The 21,207-nt window shown below is 39.7% G+C and overlaps 1 protein-coding gene across 1 annotated transcript in view; it reads right to left on the minus strand.

The window, feature by feature from the left end:
- Nucleotides 1–11,519, minus strand: part of MAP1B (microtubule associated protein 1B) — a 111,869-nt gene extending 100,350 nt beyond the window's left edge. The window contains exons 1-2 of the mRNA XM_050945255.1: nt 11,102–11,519; nt 4,963–5,064 (exon numbers count right to left, since the gene is read on the minus strand). Of these exons, the coding sequence (XP_050801212.1) occupies nt 4,963–5,064; nt 11,102–11,279 (280 nt within the window). The 5' untranslated portion in view covers nt 11,280–11,519. The remainder of the gene's footprint in view (nt 1–4,962; nt 5,065–11,101) is intronic.
- Between the last annotated feature and the right edge of the window lie 9,688 nt (nt 11,520–21,207).

Genomic DNA, 21,207 nt, shown 5'->3' on the forward strand with positions numbered 1-21,207 from the left:
GTTAAAAAACAACTTTATAACTACATTTTATCAGTAATTTTGGGGATCTGATCTTACAATGCATTAGAACAGATTCTAAACTGGTATAAATTGGCATAGCTCCAATTAAGTCAGTGGGAGCTACACTATTGACACTAGCTGAAGATCTGACCCATTGTTTTTCTGTCTAACAAAGATATGGTCTCAGTATTGGAGATGTGACTATTTATTTAACATAAAGAGAGTCAGTACAGTATTTCTCACATAAAGTCACATATTTCTATAGAAGTAATAATGGCTAAAATGCAATGCATAAATTCTCCATTACAAGACAAATAAAAGGTACTTATGTCATTTTAATTAAAAATCTACACATAGTATTCAGTCAGGCAGCACTAAGGTTTATATGCAACAACTTAACAAGTATAATTAATAATAAAAAGGTGTGTATGGTATGTTGTGTGTATTTTAACACAAGAAAAGCTGCACATCTCTGAGAGCGACCTTTATTGATTAAGCATCTATGCCACGTTGTATTACAAGATGACATTTAGCAGAAAGTTTATATTTAAAAGTGTGGTGCAAACAATGCCTATGCAGCAACATCTGCTTCCAGAAAGTTTCTTCGAACATCTTACAAAAGTAATACAGATTAAAATAAAGCAGATGAATTCAAATTGGCATGCATGTGGTTGCATGTCTCTCTATAGCTACGTATTTTGTATGTGCACACACTTCTCCACAAAAAGACAAAGGAGAGAGAAGGAATACAAAGCCAGTGGAAAAGATAGAACCAGCAGGGAGGGCGATAACCCACCCTGGACATGTTTGTCAGTCAACTGGGACTCACAACCACCACACTGAGAACCTGCAGACTAAACTGATACCTGACCTTTTATTCTTTCTATTTCTAAATGTGCTACTCTATTCAAATAATTTCTCCATCACAGAAACAATGCATTTTGGGTAGAATTCACCCTACTACAGAAGGCCCAAGGCAAGCCCTTCTCATTGTTTAATTCTCAAGATGTAGATGTAGATATGGATGAAATGGCCACCAACAAGGCCTCCACTTCCTCTCCATATCAGTGAGCTCCTGCCTGGTACTGAATAGGCAAAGACATGTTCATTCGGGGCAAACTAGGAAAGGAGACAATAGGAACTGGTCTACACACAATCCTTGCTGGTTTAGCTAAAATGGATTTTATTTGGACAATAAGTCAATTCTGTATGATTCACAATAAACTGTACAATTAATTTTTATTGGTACAAATCCTCATATGAAAAGCAGGCTTTCAGAGAAGTCAGAAGAGAAGATTTAGGTTTCATGCCTCCCATGAAAGTCCACAGTCCCCATGAAAGTGCAAATAGAGGACCCCATTGTGCTAAGCTCTACACAAACATTAGTAAAGACAGTGCCTACCCCAAAAGGTGTATCTGCTTTTATGTTTAGATCACACTAAGGGCTTGGTTTTAAACAGGCAAAAGCACGAAGTTTCAAAATTAAGGGTGATATTTGTTATTTAATTATACCCCCATCTTGTTCATGATGGGCCCTACTGGAATCTCATCAGGTTGATTCCCCACCTCCGAAGGTGACTATTGTATATTTGTTTTACTGAACATGGGTCTTAGCTACCTGGATTTTCCAAGATGAGGAGAAATTTAGTCGGTTTTGCACTTAACACAAAATGTTAACTCTGTTGTGAAATCAGTGTTAATTTAATTTCAATCCAGGCTCAGAAATTTCAACAGAAATCAGTTACTTTGATATTTTATGCAAAAAGGGCTCCAAAAAAGGCCTCCTTTTAATGGCACAAAATGGAAAGCACAATGGAGTCTCACATGGGTTCAGTACCAAGGCACTGAGGATAGACACCAATATTTTGCCCTCAGTTCTGTGAAGAGGGATCTCACTGAGGTCAATGGGAGTCTTATACAAGCGTTTGAGGGTAGAATTTGACCTAGAGTGCCAGCTTCACTTCTGAATTTCCTCACTTTTTCAGGTTTAAGCTAGATTCTTTAATGCCTTTGAACATAGATTTTTGTGTCTTATTGTTTAAAGACTGAGCAATGCTAGAAAACACATTTATACTGTTTGTCATAGAGATGGTGATGAATTCAAGTCACATACAATTAAGCTGTAATGCTACACAATGACAGACTAAACAGGCTGTCTAGACAAAAAAGGCAGCTAAAAATACAATCCCTAGAGAATATTTCCTAGATGATTTTATAATCTTTCCATTGAAAAAATAAAGTGTATAATCTTACTTTTTATTTAAATAATATCAGAGGATTTGCTTGGTTTTAATTCATGTAAACCTATCAAAAAATAATGTCCCAAGTTAAGCCATTTAACTGCACTTGCTGAAAATCTGAAATGCACAATTATGTTTCTGCTAAAATAAAGGCACAGAATTTTTTAGCTGAAATCTTAAATTAGACATTTACAAATTAAATTTAGGTATAATGTACAGTTCCACCCTCAGGGTCAAATCCTGCTAGTCTTACTCATCTAAGTACTCTCAAAGCAACAAAAGGGAAACTGCTGAATTTGGTTCATGATCAATGAAATTTAAACCAAATTGCAAGATATGTACTTTGGATTTGATCCTGCTTCCATGAAAGTCAACGATGGCAAGCCCAGAACCTAGACGTTCATTCTTTTTTTTTAGTTTGTTCTGCTGTTTCACAGGCCAAGGGGAAAAGTCCAAAAATTTTTGGTTTTCTAAATCTGGCAGAGTCTATGCACATTTGGTCACCAGTCTGTTTATTAGAGACAAATGCTGTTATAACTAATACAGCACGAAGTTACAGAAAAAGCTCTAGTGTGTTATCCAAGATGACAGAGTGAATACTGCAAGACAAGAATCATAAGAATCTCTTTGTTACAATTTGTGATACTGATTCTAGGAACCTCCTGAACCAGCATTTCATAACCATCTCTACCATTCTCATGGCCAGTAATTTTAATGTTATTTAGTCAATATTATGCTGCATTAGTTGTTACACTTACATCCACAAATATTTCACCGGTGAAAACAACCTACAAAGACTGTATAGTATCAATTAACATCTAAGGTTGATTGCACACATGCCTAAACTCAAGATTTGATTAAAAAAAGGTAGAAAACTTACCAATCATCAGATTCCCATGAAATGACAGAAGTTAATTCTGTATGATTCACAATAAACTATACAATTAATTTTTATTGGTACAAATCCTCATATGAAAAGCAGGCTTTCAGAGAAGTCAGAAGAGAAGATTTAGGTTTCATGCCTCCCATGAAAGTCCACAGTCCCCATGAAAGTGAAAAAGTGTTCCCTCAACCATTCAAAGCAGGGGAGTGGAAAATTCTATCTGAGCCACTCAGACACAACACTATACAAGCCATGTTCACAGAACAGGAATTATACCAATTCTGAAGGGCTTTATCATACTGCAAAATTAGCAGTTCAGGTGTAGTCACAGTGTAGTCAAAATAGGGGAAAAGAAAAGGCTGACTTGTAGGTGGAAAAGAAATTGACTTGACTGAACAAAGAATCCCAGAGTAAGCCAGTCCTCCCTTTCTGCATAACAAAGGGGTGGCCAGCAGTGCCCCTCCATCATACCCAAATGCCACAGAAGGCCCTCCAAAACAGTTTGAGGTGCTATGTGAAGACAGGGTGGACTTGCGATTAAAGGGGAGCAGGGCCCTCTCCCCCTCCCCAACTAACTAGGGGGAAATCAGCTGAAAATTGTATTAATCTTTAAATTACAATATTCCATTCTATGGAACTGGTGCTGAGGCACATGTCTTCTACTGGATTCCCCTGAGGTTTATGTAGATCTCTGGAGAACTGTGGTTTCCGGCAGCTGAAAACCCTTTTCATTAAGTATCAGAGGGGTAGCCGTGTTAGTCTGGATCTGTAAAAGCAGCAAAGAATCCTGTGGCACCTTATAGACTAACAGACGTTTTGGAGCATGAGCTTTCGTGGGTGAATACCCACTTCTTCAGATGCAACAATCTGAAGAAGTGGGTATTCACCCACGAAAGCTCATGCTCCAAAACGTCTGTTAGTCTATAAGGTGCCACAGGATTCTTTGCTCCTTTTCATTAACTGAGGGATGGAGTGTAGCCTTGCCCCAAGATAGTAATTTGCTGAACAGAGCCTGCTCTGATGCAAAGAAATACCTGAACTTCATGAGAAAGCAAAAGCTTCTTACTCATTCTTTCTCAAAATGTACCTTAAGTAAGGAAATGGATGGGGCAGAGAACTGTTACAGGACAACGGAGTTTTTCACTTTTCAGTTATGAGTTCAATTCCAGCCCAAGTAAGTAGTAACCAATAGTTGCTACCTTTTGATAGCTCTTTGGTGACCTGTTCAGCAGGAGTTGATAGGCTAAATCCAGTTCCTTGTGAACACATTTCCATGAGACAAAAACCTCCACCTTTTGTTACAGACTTACTCTCAGAGAGAACCATGAGTGAATGATTTTAGAGAATGAACCACCCCCATCCCTCTCTAGAAGTAGTCCATCCAAGTCAGTATCAAGACACACTGCTGAGATTGTGCTGTGCCTATTCTAATAAAAGGCCTCCAGTCTCCAGGGCTGCTAATCTGTCACTTTACCTTAAGGAAAACAACTACTCATTCAAATAATGAGTATTGCCTAAACCTCAGTAGCACCCAAATATCAATATGGAATGAAGTTGAACATAGCATTGAATATGCAACATAACTAAAGCATAGGTTTTAGTTGGTTTACCGTACAAAGTACTATCAAATATATTGCATCAAATATTTGAATATTTTGACAAAAGAATATAATATCTGAAGCTTTTTTTTTTTTTAAATAGAGAAAACAATCATCCTGTGTCAAAGACTAAAAACTAAGCAGAGTTATGCAGTAGCTTTTTTGGGTTTTTTTGTTTTTTGTTACTCTTTTTTTTTTAAAGTTATGTCAAACATTGGTCAAAACTAAAAAGGGCTCTTACCTCGAACTTCAGGAGAAAACCGAGCTGAATGGCGAGACACAAAAAGTTTCAGTTCTTGGTCTAAGTTGCATTCAATCAGATTTGTGTCCCATGATCGGATTCCTACAAGTCAAAACACAATATATATATTCATATTTAACATGTGTGGTTTGAAAGTTTTCAACTGAATATTTTGGATTCTCATTCATCAGAATTAAATATTTCTCCATTCCAAAGCCTGCTTGTGTCTCATCCTCTCTCTCTCTCATATCCACACATTTGACACTATATAGCCCAATATTGTATGATACTGAACATTCTGACACCCCTGAAGACACTGGTCAGTGAGAAATGAGGGAAAATCAGTTCATTGGTGCTAAAAAGTGATGGCTCCTGCAATCTGAGAATTGCTTTTTGATTCTGCAGCATTATGACATATTTATTGATAGTATATGCCCCCAAACTGACTTGCAACATAATAATACATTGTTTTTATTGATCATTAGCTACTGAGCTGCATAAAACTAAATTATTCAGGGGAATATTTTGGCCACGTTACAAGATGATTGTGTTTGCTCCCATGAAAAAAAAATGACATCAGCTTATAATGATTATACTCCCAATACTTTAAGTATTAAATTGGAAGATATCTCAATGAAGAGCTATTATGCTAATAATGAGCCATCTCATTTAAAGTGAAAATATAAATTGTTACTTTATTCCCTTTGTTCAATAAGTGTCAAAATTCTGTCTCTCTGAAACGTAAAATATACTACTTGAGCTCCTCTCTTAAACTAAATTGGAAACAGTCCTACTACTTTGGTGTTCAGTTTCTTTTCTCAGTTATTTAAAGAGGAAGATTCTTGACACATGTAAGGCACTGAAACTTATCTTTCCATAATAAATATTTTTAAAAGTTTATAGTTGGGAGGGGAAAATGAAGTTACCAGTTTAAATATCACAGGAATGAGAAAACCAAATATGAAATGAATGAAATGGTCTGGAATGCTTTGTTTTTTTCTACAACTCAAAAATTCTTTATTTTTTAAAAAATGAAAAAAAGTGTAGAGGCAGTTGTTCTCCAATAAGGTACAGGTACTCGCATCACTCTGAAAATAAATTTAAACGTTCATCCTCTTCTGCTGGGGTGTGGTGATTAGACAACCAAAAACTAGCCAAGCTGGATAGGTCGAGGGAAAGGAACCTATAATGGTATCTGCCTCTTCCCATTCCCATAAGCTGAATCATCTCTCTGGCTTTTCCGTACATGTCCTGTCATGCAACTATGGAGTTGGGGCTCTGCAGTAGTTGGGAGGGAGGACCCAGTTGGAGGAGCTAGAGTAAGGATGAGGGCAGCCACTCAATATGGTACCATCCCCTGGCATTTCTTCTGGAAATTCCAACATGACTTAGTTCTGCTAGTTTGAGCATTAACTCCTATTTCCCACTTTCTTCTCCCTCAAGTGGGAAAAAAGAAACCCTAGTTCTAGCCTGACTGGATGGTAGGGATGAAAAGAAAGAAGTCACAGAGACAGTTCACCATGGTTCGCCTGAGATCAATAGGTTTGATGACTGGATTCCCCATACAAGTCTGAAGATCTGCATTTCAAGGGCCTTGCCCTCTGCCCACTCCAGAGGCCTTTGCTATATCCATCTAATGCTTCCGGCAGCTTCAAATCTGTTGAAATACAAGTTTATTTCTCCCATTTCCATGTGATTTTGCAGGGGAGGAGATGATTTAACTCTTAGCTTGCTGTTTTGATTCAATAGCTACTTTGTGCCACCAATGACATCATAGGAATGCTCATTCTGCAGCAGGTCCAGAAGGCACATAGAAAGCAGCTACTTTTAATGATTTTTCATGTGTGTCTTTATGACAGCTTTTCAGCCAGACTATCAATGTGCCTGATATTGGGGTATGTCACTTTATTAATAAACTGCAATTTTTAAACAATTTTTAAAATACAAGTTTTAGAAATATATAATTTTCCATACATTTCATAATAGTTTATTAAAATAATTTCCTAACTAAATTACTTAGTTGAACTATAGAGGGGCTCTCTCACTACTTGAATTGTAACATTTTTGTATGTAGGCACCGGAGGTCACCCTCTGCTAGGAGTCTTCCTATCTTCACTTGCTAGAAACTTCTTGGTCATGCAGTGCATTTTTTGGTGAATGAATTTGGGAATTAAATACACCACAGTAACAGTGTTCACATTTAACTGTTTCCATGTGTCAATTACTTCAAATCAAGAATAATCTTAAAGATATCATACCCAGCATCAAGCATCATCCAGATAAGTAGAACATCAGAGAAATGCTTTTTGTAAAGGTACACTGACCATAGATCATGAAGCTAAACAATGGTGATTAAACAAGTCCTAAACTCAGGCAAGCTCCAGACAACAGCTCATTGACCTATACTAGCAAATCCTGAATGATGAGCAATGGTGTTGTTTAGAGATAGACTACAAGCATTTGGTAGACCTATTAAGCAACACAGACGTTGATTCAGTGATGTTGCAGGCACATAGTGTCTGTCCTGCCATCGTTCGGTGCACGGACATCCTTTTGATGCAAATATATAGAGCGTAGATTTATGCCTGGATTGAGATTCTACAATACAATGCTGGAACAGAGCCAGATTGCTCAGCTTGTCAATGTGCAAAACAGAAGATGAAGAAAATGCTGGAAGCTTAAAATGATAAACCTCTATCCTGCTATCCTCGGGAGCCAAAAAATCTTACCGCATTATAGGTGAAACCGCATTATATCAAAATTGCTTTGAGCCGCCGGAGTATGCAGCCCCACCCCCCAGAGCACTGCTTTACCATGTTATATCCAAATTCATGTTATATCAGGTCGTATTATATTGGGGTAGAGGTGTATGTAATTATTTTCTTTATCTTAAAGAGCATTTTCTGTACTTGAAGGTCCATGATTCAGCATTTCTGATATAAACACCATATTTCAAATAGTAAAAATGATAACGTCAGGTTTAAGTGAGATGGAGATAAATCTGGAACTATAAACTAAGGACAATTTAAAGATAAATATATGTATTGTTATGCATGTAGTCAGTAGAAGTACAATGGAACTAGGATCATTACTTCTTTCCGGGATATTAGAAATACAGATGGCGCTAGCCCCTGGACTAATTATACAGCAGAATGGGCACACCCACAAGCCTTAGTCTGTGGATAGATCTGGAAGCCATTTTTTGGCACATCAGAAGGCAACCCTAGACCACTAGAAGACTGACATTTCAAAACAAGTAGTTATACAGAAAGAGATATTTCAGAATTTAAAAATACAGTTGGCAAACTCAAAACAAGAAACCCTCTCTTCATAAAATTTAAAGCAACTAAATCTGCAATCATCCAGGCTGCATAAGACCAAACCACTGATGTAAATTATTAGATAATATCGTCTCCGATTCTGTTTCTCTTCAGTACTGTACAAGAATCCACAATCTTCAATGATGATGCTCAAAAGACATACCAGACAAGATAACAAAGAAGAAGAATTAACAGGGACGCTGAACTCTTGAAGGCCTTGTAGAGAATGGATGGTTTTGGAATGGAATATTTTTTCCAGATAGTAGTGAGCTTTCCTCAGAAAAGAAGGGATTCATCAAGCCCATATTTAGTCCACAAATATACAGCTACAGACTCCCCCATGTGTTAATCCAGAACAAAGCAGCTGAACATCAGATCAGTGATATCTCCAGTAGTTGAATTCCTAATCAGATCATCTGCCACCTGCAGGAGAGAGGTGACTTCTAATCCAACATTTTGAGTAGACAGCCCACAGGGTTTCTTATAAATATCTAAAATTTTAAAAGATGCTAAGCTTTGCGAGTTTAGGTGGCAGCAATGGAAACTGTACAGCAGGAATTACACAGCAGAAGCTTCAAGAGCCTGAAGAGGATTTCTTCAGAGGAAGGATGACATCAGATGTCTTAAGGGCAGAAGACACATCCGTTTGCTCTATTAATTATTAATAATTTGATTTAAAAATACAGCCAACTCAGCTTTAACTCAATCAAAACTTGGGTAAAATTAGGAAAATACAATGACCAACTGGTTCTAAAAACAGAGCAGAGCAACAGCATCAGCAGTTTTCACTAGAAGACAATGGCAGCTATAAATATAAAAAAAGGTAATTTTAAAAGTGGTTAGCTGTGACTAGCTAATCCTTAATCAGAAAGGAGTAAAAGATAAATTTGGAAAAAAATAATGAAGTAAAACAGATGGTGGGTTTTGAAGCAACAATAGAAAGAGACAATTGAAGTCCTATTTGTACTGCTGAACCACACCTATAAACCAGGAATGGTAACAAATTCACTGTCTAAAGATCTCTCTCTGACAATGGACATTTTCTGAAATCTCTACCCTCATCAGCCCAAAAAACAAAACACATTTGTTACAAAAACATCAGTAATGTAGCTTAATAAACTAAAGGCATCTAGTAATTATTTTATTTGTACTGCATCTCAATATTGTGCAATCATAGCATTTTCCAATTCACTGAAATCTATTATTTAGAAACAATATCAAGAATTGACTAAGAAAATCATGATTTTCACTTATATTTTGATGGAGTTGTGACTTTTAAAAAAAATATATAGCAAATATACTGAGTCATAGCAGCAGCCTGTAGCTGGATAATGTAAGGATTATGAGAGTTAATGTTCAGATATTTAAATTTTAATCACTTAAATCTTTGTTGTTTTTCTCCTGTAAAATCTATTTCTGTAAAACTCTCTAAAGCAAAAAAAATTCTTGTTGCTGAAAGTTGGAAACAATAGAAGCAGCTGAGTTCCTCCTCAGGGCTTCCTTGCTATTCAGAACTACCACTCCCCAAATCCCTTGGATTTTATTTTGCAGTGAGGAAATGCAGTTTGTTTTTTAAAAAATAACTGTTTAAAATGTTTTTTTTCCTCGGCTATGTGAACGCCCTTTGTCCGCTATGGGCTGCCATAGGGACCGCAGTGCGGACTGCACCACGCCCACGAGCCGGTATCTCTGGGCAGACAGACTCCAGCAGCACCAAGAAGGGAATAGAGAAATCGAGGGAGGCATTGCTGCTGCTGCTGCAGAAGACCGGAACGACCTCTGCAGAGAAAAACACTAGCACAGCGCAGTAACAATGGCGGGGGGGACACGGAGAAGCAAGAATAGTTGAGGGGCGGGGAGCGGCTCGAGATCAGTTGCAGTGGAGGGAGAGGTCTGTTGTCTCACCCGTTCACCTTCTTCCTTGTGTCTGGGTGTCTCAGGCTGTGTGGGTGCAGCAAAAGCCAACTGCAGATCTTTGTGCGGGGGAAGCCAATGCGATATAGAAGGAGCTCTCTCCTTCATCGCTGCTGCGGTTGCTGCTTTATGGACTTAATAGTCGTATATGTCTCCTGATACTGCACCTACACTACTAGATTAGCATTGGCTTGAACACAAAGATCAGATTCCTGCAGTCTTTGTCCCCCGTTCCTTATGTCTGGACATTCTCGATAGAGAAGTGACACCTAGGTCCGAGGGGGTAAAGGAAAAGGGCAGAAAATAAGCAGCCCCTCTCCAGCAGGCAGAGATTTGTTTGGCTTTCCGCCGTTTTCCTTCTGAAATGGTAAAAAGGGGCAATGATGACACGCAAGGTGGGGCGCTCCTTCAACTAAGAGGAAAATTCTCCCTCCCGGACGCCAAACTGAACCACCAAAACCGCTTCAGGAACCACAGCTGCATCCCTCCGCCGGTTCCAAGCCAGGCTACCCTCCCGACCCCTCCAAGGCGCGTGTCCGCCAGCGGAGGCTGAAGCCTGTCTGGGTTGGGCTGGGCGAGCCCCGCTGCCAACAGTTGGCGCTGCGCTGCAGCTCGGAGCAGAGGATTTTCCCCCTCCGAGCAAAGGGAGTGGTTGCATCAGATTCTTTTTTCCTTGTGGCTTAGTGAAGGCAACATCTTGACTCCTGGCGCCGAACGCTGCGAGCTGCAGCCCCGCTCGTGGCAGACGGTGAGGAGCCAAGGGCGGATGCCGAGCCGGGGGCATTTATGGCCGATAGAAGGGGGACAGGAGACAACAGCAAGGACTTCTGTGCAACCTGTGGTTGTCCCCGTGCCTCCCACCCGCAGCAGCAGGGCTGTTCCCGGGGGCGGGACGGACAGCTTACCTCGCTCTATGTTGCCGATGGCTCGCCTCAGGTGCTCCTCGGTCACGAGCTCGCCGATGACCACCAGCAGGTAGAATTTGCTGTCGAGGAAGCGATGCGAGAGGCTGGGCGAGGGGGACGCGGGGTTGGGGATGCTACAAGACGGGTCCGGCTCCGCTTCCACCTCCACGGTCGCCATCCTGCCAGCCCCTCTCCTCTTGCTGCTGCTCGGGATGGGGGGCAGGGAGGGAAAGGATTATCTCCAGCGGTGCCTCCCTCCTCGGCGCGGAGCTGCCGAGTGGTGCTGGGCTGCGGGCAGCAGGCGAGTGAGGGCGGGCGGGGAGGCGGTGGCGCTTTTATACCGAGACGGTGCAGGGCTGGGACCCGGGGAGGAGGAGGGGGAGACCCGACACATGCCGGCGCGTTGCTGCTGCCGCTGTTCCAGCATCCACAGCTGATGTCATCTGCAGCAAATCATCCCCGGCGCTGCCTCCGGAAGCAGAAGGGACGAGGTGTGCAAACAATGCCCAAGGCTGAGCAAGGTGTGGGGGGTCTGGGGCCCAGCAAACCGCCCTGCCTTTGCTGTGCAACCCCCAATCCCTGGTTTTAGCACACAGGCCCCCCCCCCGGGAGAGGCTAGCGGAGGAGCAAAGTTCGGGCCAAATCTCTCTCTCTCTCTCTCACACACACACACACACGCACCCCATCCCCAGCTGACATGTAGCACAGGGCTTTTCCTCTCCAAAACTACATGGGAACAGTACCTTCACGGGGCACCCTCCTTTGCCCCTGCCAGTCACAACTCCATAGGGACCCTAGGCACAAAATATGAGTGAACTTTCGGTTTCGCCTATTTTAAATAGGGCCAGTCATGAAGTGCAGAACCACAGATCACCTTCTGGAACAGGGGTGCTTGCCCTGAGGATTTTGGTTTAGGTCCCATCTTCATTCACAAAGATAATGTCCCATATAATAAGTACTGCACACCATAATCTACAGTAGTAATTGTCAAGACTCCTGCATTGCACCATAATACTGCTGCAGAATTTGGGGAAGTTACTGTAGAATACTGTAGTATGTTTTTACAAGGGAGAATTCAGGTGTTCCCTTTAGTCTTTTTATTTTAAAACCAGTTACCATAATCAAACACTCTGAAACTGTGGCCTTTGTTAACACAGTCAGTGCTCTGTAGATCTAGGATTCACTCTTGAGACATGGTCCTACCATGATGCCTTGGATAGACTACAAAAAACTCAGTTCCTGCATAAACAGTTTGAGCCAGAGCTCCACCAGTGACTTGTGAAAGAACACACCCAGAATTACAATAGTAAATTTGGAAGGGATGTAAATTCTTATGCTCCAATGTATAAAGATAACCTGCCACAGGATAAGCTTCTTCTCAACCGGGTAGAGGTTATCCCATTACTACTTCATGCAGGGTTTAATGCACTTTCCTCTAAAACAGTTGGCACTGGCTACTGTCAAACACAGGAATCTCAGCTGAATGGACCACGAAGTACAGCAGCTCCTGTGTTCCCAAAATGTGTTTTTATTTTTACAACACGCTGGAGTCACTATAACATATTTCAGGTATTATAAATAATAATAGTAGTAATAATTTATTGGTATTAGAGTAGGGCCTAGAGGCCCCACCCAAGATCAGGACTCCATTATGCTAGGCGCTGTATTAACATAGAGACAGTCTTTGCCCAGCTGAGTTTACAGTCCAAGTAAGCAAGACAGAGGAAGGGTGGTAGAGAAAACAGAGGCACAGAGAAGTGAAGTGACTTGCCCAAGGTCACAGAGCAGATCAGTGACACAACTAATAATAAATTCCATGTCTCCTACTTATTCGCTATGGACCATATTGCCTGTCTGGTTACAACTATTTCATATAGCCATGTGTTTCTAACATGAATAATCCTTCTCCAAATAAACACAGAGAGCATGGCAAATTCTGGCTAATGTGATGAAACTGACCTCTAACAGTGCATATACACTATAACATTTCTGAGCCATTTTCCTGCATATGTATAGTTTCCCTGGTGCTTCAAGCCATGTAAATCATGTTGTAGACTGGGCACAGGCATTTTGACAGCCATGTCATGTAAACCCAGAAGACTCAATGAAAAAAACAACTGTACAGAACGATTGATAGCAATTTTCCTAAAATAGATAAAAGTCTTAATGGACACAAATATGCTGCAAAAGTGTCACTAATATGAACCGTATTCTACCAGTTGTGACTATAGTTTTTTCCTGCTGAGAGTCAATTTTTTTCATGGCATGGTTGCACTGATCTGTGTTGATACGTATGGGCACACAAATACATATGGATGATGTTAACTTCCCTATAGCCAAGCCCTGTTAAACTCATGCCCACATATACACTACTTCAGTTACAGACATGCTGAGAGGTCTCTAATTTTGGGGAGGAGCCTGCACAGAGACAGGCAACCTCCAACATTCTCTCCCACTGCTACATATAGGATTTCTGGTATGCTTACTGCATGTGTATTACCAGCAAGAATTTGGCCCATAAGCTGAGGAGCAGGTGCATCTAAAAGGTATTTTACTTAATGTTTACAAAATAGAGTGATAGTGATTCCCAAATATAAGGGTAAAAGATTTTTCACACATCACAATCACGACAGGTTACGTGCATTAATGCTATGAAATGCATTCAATCACGCAAAGTGCATTAGATGGGTGACTTGGTGCCTTCTGTTTAAAAAAAAAAACACCACCACCGAAACATAAACAACTGTGGGAAAATTATCTGTTGAGATTTTAGGCGATAAGGTTTACTTAAAGAAAACAAAACAAAAACAAAACCTTAAATATATGTATATGATACAAGTATACCTAAGGTAGCTTGCTGAGGAATATGCTTCAGTAGTCTTGTGTTTTATATTATGTTGCCACAGACTATATAAATTATTACAGAAAATGAACTATGACAATTTATAACATTGTGGTAGGAGCTGGCATATTAAAACCCCTAAGGGCCAGATGCTACCATTTGGAAGAAAAAAAAAACCATTTTTTTCTCTCTCTGAGGACTGAGTCTGGCTCATTGATGTTTTGCATTCCTTAGATATTCACAAGCATATACAATTGGCAGATCTAAGGTAAAATTGGAACCAATAGCATGCTTGTTACAAATGCAGGTCTAGCTTCATGGATATGGCTGTTGGAGAAGGTTGCAGGTTCACAGTTTACATGGTTGATGTTCAGACAATAACTTGCCCTGAAGCTTGTTTGTTGGCATTTTGAATTACAAAACAAATAAAATATTGGGTTAGCTGTGTTAGTCTGTATCCACAAAAACAAGGAGGAGTCCACTGGCACCTTAAAGACTAACAAATAAAACTTTGTACTTGTACCCTGAACTTTTCTTACCTGAAAAGAAGTTGTCTTCCTTACTAGTAACAATAAAATCTGAAAGCATATTTATATTCTGCAAGGTGGAAGCATATCACCAGATCTTCAGTCAGGTGAAATGAGAAGATGTACTGTGTAAAGCTGACTCAATGTCACATGGCCCTCAGTGCTTCTTAGCTGCAGCAAAATTACATAAATATACTATTTTGGATAAAGAAATAACTAAATTAATTTAGACTGTACACATACAGATTTAGAAAGACGGTAACTGGGATCAACTGTTGAAAAAATGGTTAAAGTTCATGTTAACTGATCCATTTTTTACTTGGTACCCAAATTAACAAACTCAAATGATACACATAAGGCTATATTTTCATCTTGGGGATCTGGTGATATTATTAATCCTCTTTATAATTAATTTACAATCTTAAAGGTGAATGTCACAGGAGACTCACGACTTGTCTGGCGCCTCCTTCTGGTCACTCTTGAGGTCAATACCCCTTCCCGTGGTTGCACACCATCACACTCTCTCAGGTTTGCAGCTCCTCTCTTGTCCCAGTAACCACAGCATCCTCTTCATGACTCAGCCCTCCAGCTAGGTCACAGAGTGTTCCCCCCATTCAAGGTACAGTCCTTCTATTCTCCATCACTCTCACAGAGACCCAGACAGTAATCCTGTTCACTACCTCACAGGTCTATGCCATACCCTCGGTGGCTGGTTGGGGAACTCAGGCCCATTCACTACTCTGGGTTCCAATCCAGGGACCCTACACCCAGGAGTTCTGGACTTTCCTCTCCCAGCCCTCACTGCTCCTACCCTGGACTGCTTCCTACAACTGCTGCAGCCTCCAAACACTTCTCCCTCTTCCCAGGGAGTGATTACCCTTTCCCATAAGCAGCCTTTGTTTGTTGCCAGCTTCCCGGCTTTACAGGCCCAACCTGTTCCTGCACAGCCAAACCTGCTTGCATTCCTTGCTCTCTGGCTCTTCCTCCAGGTGCAGCCTGTGGAGTTAATAGACCTACCTGGCTACCTTAACCCCTTCCAGTCCTCTTTGCAGAGCACAATACCTATTATCCACCACTGAAGTCCTATTTTAAGACCTTAAATGGAGTTTACATGGTGTATAGGCCTCCTGATTGCCTTCTGCCCAGGGCTGAATGTCACCCCAATTATAGAGGAAATACAATGCCCTCTGCACCACTGAAGTCTCATTTTATGAGCTTCAGTACAACTGCATTGGTTCATAGGGCCTTTTTACTGAGGGGATGGTATGAGCACAGTACAATACAGTATGACACAATCAATACAGAAATGTGTTGTGTGGCATTTACAACTTGAGTAGTTCATGAAAAAGATGGATTTAAAGGAAGACATAAAATGAGACTTCACTTACCATAATTATAGAGCCTTGCCAAGTAGGTGTGTGGTGAAGTCAGTAATGTGCCACCAACATTTTAACAAGGAGCACCATGAACACTTTCTGCCTCAGCTGGAGATCATGTGACATTTCCTAAGTAAAATACACTTCTCCCACTTCCAAAAATTCATCAATCCAGTTCCATACATCTTCCTTCCCCCTGCCCAGAAAAAATCAGTTCTTCCATCCCCACACAATACCTAACCTAGACATCATGGAGTCTTCTCTATGTTGCTCCCCTGCTTGGCAACTCTTCCTCACAGCAGCAGCAATGGTGGCAGGTGGATGTTCTGCAGTCTCTGTGGGCAGCATTACAAATAGACATGTCATACTGTGGCTGCTGGCTGTAGGGTGATTGGTCAGGAGACATGAAGATCTTATCAGACCTGGGCTCCATGATCAGTTGGGAAACAGGTTCCCCTTTTTTTTTTTTTTTTTTTTTTTTTTTTTTAGAGACAGATAGGTTTTTCCTGACCATAGGCAGTATCCCATAGCTGGCACTGATGGGGAAGTTCTTGTGGCAAGCTGATTCAATTCAAGAAAAGGTTGACCATATCTATGCTTAATTAAACAAATAAAATTAGTAGATATTTTTTCATCCAAATTAATTTCAGTTTTGACTTTTTTTAAAAAAACAGACGTTAAAATATTTTCAATTTTTTCCATTTTGAAAAGGGAAAATACCACTTTCTCTCAGTTCTTATCCCCTCCCCCTTCCCAAAAGAAAAATGGAGGAAATGTAAAAAAAATTAAAGTGAAAGAATGTAACACTTTTGCTTTTTTAAAGTAACACTTTCTCTCACTTTTTAACTCTCTGTCTCAAAGTGAGAGAAAGTAACAAAGTAACAGTGGATTTTTTTCAAATGAGGGAGAGATAAGGAGTGAGAGAAAAAAAAAGTGTTTTTCCCCCTGACTTTTTCTAACATTAATTCACCCCCCCGCTTTGCACTCCCCCAGTGGAAAAAGGGGGGCGGAGCATAAAGAAAGAATCGAGACGAAGGAAAACACACCATGTTTTCACTAAATGAAGGTAAGAGAAAGAAGGATTTTTTCCTACAAAAAAAGTTTCATACAAAACTTCGACAAATTTCATTCTGAACATTTTAATCAAAAACAAAATTCAAAATATTTTTGATTGAAAAATTAAAACAATTGGTTTTTTTTCAATTTTCATGACAAAATAGACCAGTTTTGACCAGCTTTAGAAATTAGATGCTCTTTACCAAGCAAGATGGCACTAAAAATATGGTGATAGTTGATAACAACAGAGGCAGTTATGATATCCAGGGTATCTCAAAAGTTTGTGGCAAAATATTCAAAATTTAGATTTAAACAATGAATAATAAGAGATCCTGGATCAACACAATGTTCCACCAGTTTTGAGTTCCAGGGATGCTGATCTAGAGAGAGGAAATTTATGTAACTGTTGATATGGGATATGACTTGGATTTATGTCGGTTTTCTGCTTTCTTTTAATTGTTCACAATAAAGTACAAGATGAAGCATTATCTTGCAATGTTAGGAAAGAATATGTAATTTATATCCTGGTCTATGCCGGTCTGGGTGGGATTTATAAATCCAGAGAGAACTGATCTTGTTCCCATTCAAACCAATTATGAAGCTCCCACTGACTTCCATGGGATCAGGATTGAGTCCCAGCTTTGTAAGTGACTACTCTGCTTGTTATGTGAATGTGTTATGTTAAAAAATGTATCTGTAAGGGCTTATTCCTGTGTTCTCTTGGGCAGGCTCAAAGGACCCCAAATGTAATGCCAATGCCACTGTTCTGCTGCATAGGGGAAGGATCAGATGAGAAGAGGCCACACGGGCATTGCCTGGCACAATGTACAACTATGTTTGTGGTATTGGGTAGGATAGTGTGGACATTGCCAGTGTGTCTGTAAAATGGATCCACTGGACGACCACAGCCCTGCACGGAGGAGGGCACACTTGGTCATGGCCACTACTACTTGCCACGAACTGTAGTAGCAGTCAGACTACAACAGTGTTCAGTGCCCAGCTACTGGATTTGGGGGAGGGGGAGTGAACTCCACTCCTGCCACAATGTAGGTAGAGAGACAAGGCAGGTGAGGTAATACCTTTAATTGGACCAACTTCTGTTGGTGGGAGAGACAAGCTTTTGACCTTTGTCCAGTTACAAATATTACCTCATCCGCCTTATCTCTCTAATATTCTGTGACCAACATGGCTACAACTACACTTCATACTCGGTAGATAGGGCCTTTTACTCAGACTGTGTGTGAAGGACCAGAATTCAACTTCAAAACCAAAAAGTTGCAACATACAAGAATAAATATTCCAAGTGTCATGTCATCATTGCCCAAGGTATATTTTAATAATCTACAAAAATACGTTGTAGTGTCTTAATTGCCGTGTTTTATAATTCAGTTCTTTTATTGTTTAAACAAAAAAACGTTTTTATAAGATCTATTATATTTTTCCAGAGACAAAATGACTCCTTGCTTATAAGATAAATATGAAGAGTGTTGAACTCCATTTCATGTGTTTCTAGGGAGAAAATGTCAATTCTGATTGCCTCAGCGATTATCCACCTGTTTCTCTTACAGCCACTTGGATATTGTAGATATGTTTTATTGGGGGTTAGTGGAAATATGGACATTATAAATTTGTAGTATCATCTTGGATTGGTTTTGGCTTTCTTTGGCTTCTGCCTGATATTGTAAGTGGTCTGTACAGTCTGATGGGGTGCCATAAAGTAAAGATGATTCAGGGATGCTTTTCATTTTTTCTATTTTATCTTTTTTTTTTTGTAAGAACTAGTTTCTTATCATTAATATTTTGCATTAAGTTGGGTTAATTTTGATATATGCTTACTGAGGGTCACAGTTTAGCATTTAGCCAATGGCCTCAGTAGAGACAATGCAGTTCCACTTTATGCTGTGAGGAGTTTTAGGAGAGGTTCTGTTTCAGGGTGGGTGGTGCAGCCAGATTATAAATGCAGTCAGATCACTCTGTGAGTCACTGCAAAGAGGCTAAGAGATCACCAAAGGAGTGCAGAGACAGTAGTTATGATGGACTCATTCAAGGGCAGCACAAAATGGGGGAAAGGAGAGTCCTTGTGTGCTCCCCAGCTGTGTCCCCTCATGAGGGTCAGCCACAATCTGTCCCTAAATGTTTCACTGATTTACGTAAGACACTTGAAATGTTGAATTGTTGAATGATATTGCAGGAAGAAACGCTATATTCCTCTAACCATATTTCTGAAATATGGAAAATGGCCTTTGTTTTCTTCTTATAATAAATTAAATATAGCAGCAATATTTTACAGAATAATTTGAAAAAGTGTTATTTCCATTATAAAAAATTATAGCTGAGGGAAATTTTAAAAAGTAGGAAATAAGTAATTAGTTTTATGTTCTTTTGCAAATATTTAATTTGTTTTCCTCAAGCTAGCTTGAATTTCTTCTTCAACCTCTCCTTAGATATTTGCTTTCAAGGTTAGTCCAATGGCTGTTTTAGCAATAGTTCCATGGCTATAAAGACAATGTCACCTTTTATTTCAATTTTAAAAGCTCAAAGTTTAGTTTTTCAAAGTCCGAGGAACCCAAGTTTTGTGTTAACCAAATCTGAAGTACTTTATTGCCATTATGAAATATGCATTTTTTTAAAATAGTAATAGTGACCATATTTAAAGTTATATGGCATAAGACGATTTCTTTCAGTGAAATCTCACATTTGTATAGCATCTTTCCTCCTGAAGAATCCCAAATCACTTTACTCTAGTAACTCTCTCTCTTTAGGAATAACTCCAGCCACCATTTGAAATGCCACTATCTGTGTGTTGGAACACAGCACAGTGCAATTTTGCACAACAGTTTAGGAAAGGATATTAAGAAGTATAACATATCCAAGTAAAGTTACAGAGTGAATTTGAAATAAGCAGAATGTAATTATCAAATCGGAATTTGGCCAAGGCACCCTTACTCTTAGACAAAGTGCTATGAAATCTTTAGTGACAAATAGTAAAGGACCTGGTTTTCATATTTCATCTAAAAAAAGTCACCTCCACAGGGCATAGTGCCTTTTCATATTGTGGGGCATTGGTTTACTAATAAATAAGAGAGAAAAGCACTCTCTACTCAGATTATCAGTGTCATAAGCACTCTGAGTTTTCCATGGAGGTTTCCCCTTGAAGTATGTCTAAACACAATCCTGTCTAGCTTGTATCAGCAGCATTAGCCAAGCCCAGAATGTCTCCTTATGACCCACAGGCCATAAAATATCTCATGATTATTTTTTATAATCACACATTAAATTTTTAATAACACAAAAATCAATGTAAATATTTCATTCTCTGCAGAGTACTACTTTTTGGTTGATTTCCCGTTACCTTTTCATTTTCCATATCTCCCATTTCCATTGCTCAAGGCACCTCCTTCTAGCTTAGGCACAGCCTTCTCCTACAGCTCAATTAGCATCAACCACATTTTGTGGTAAGAAACCTAGGGAGTATTAAACACCTCCCCAGGGTTATTTTTATGCAAAATACAAAACTAATTTAAGATGGTGGTATTGGTAAAAGTGGTTAGATAGCGTGAGATAGATAGGTGGATGAGATTGTTGGTAAAACCAAGAGCCTCTCTGCAAGTTGTTGAGAGGTGTCTTGAATAGAAAGTTAGGGAGGTAAAATACAAAGGAAGCAGGAGGCATTATACAAAAAATTGAAACCACCATTTTTCTGCCTTGGAGATCCTTGCTCTTTACTCCAGATCTTGGTGTACTGCTGAAGCATGATCACAGCTGCTAAACTTTTACCAGCTTTCTTTTCTCTTAGTCAAAATGTACATTCCTAATGCATAGATCTACCTGGGAGAATGGTTTGGTGATCTGCATATCTCTGTTCTTGGTCCATGTTGTCATAAACAGATAGCTAAGGGTTAATGTCTCTTTCACCTGAAGCACCTGACCAGAGGACCAATCAGGAAACCGGATTTTTTCAACTTTGGGTGGAGGGAATTTAGTGTCTGAGTCTTTTGTCTGTCTGCCTGCTTTCTCTGAGCTTTGGAGAAGCAGTTTCTACTTTCTAGTCTTCTGTTTCTAAGAGTAAGGACAAAGAGATCAGATAGTAAGTTCTATGGTTTCTTTTCTTTGGTATTTGCATGAATATAAGTGCTGGAGTGCTTTAATTTGTATTCTTTTTGAATAAGGCTGTTTATTCAATATTCTTTTAAGCAATTGACCCTGTATTGTATCATCTTAATACAGAGAGACCATTTGTATGTATTTTTCTTTCTTTTTATATAAAGCTTTCTTTTAAGACCTGTTGAAGTTTTCTTTACTGGG

This window comes from Gopherus flavomarginatus, chromosome 3 (genome assembly GCF_025201925.1).
Source record: "Gopherus flavomarginatus isolate rGopFla2 chromosome 3, rGopFla2.mat.asm, whole genome shotgun sequence".
Taxonomy (NCBI): domain Eukaryota; kingdom Metazoa; phylum Chordata; order Testudines; family Testudinidae; genus Gopherus; species Gopherus flavomarginatus.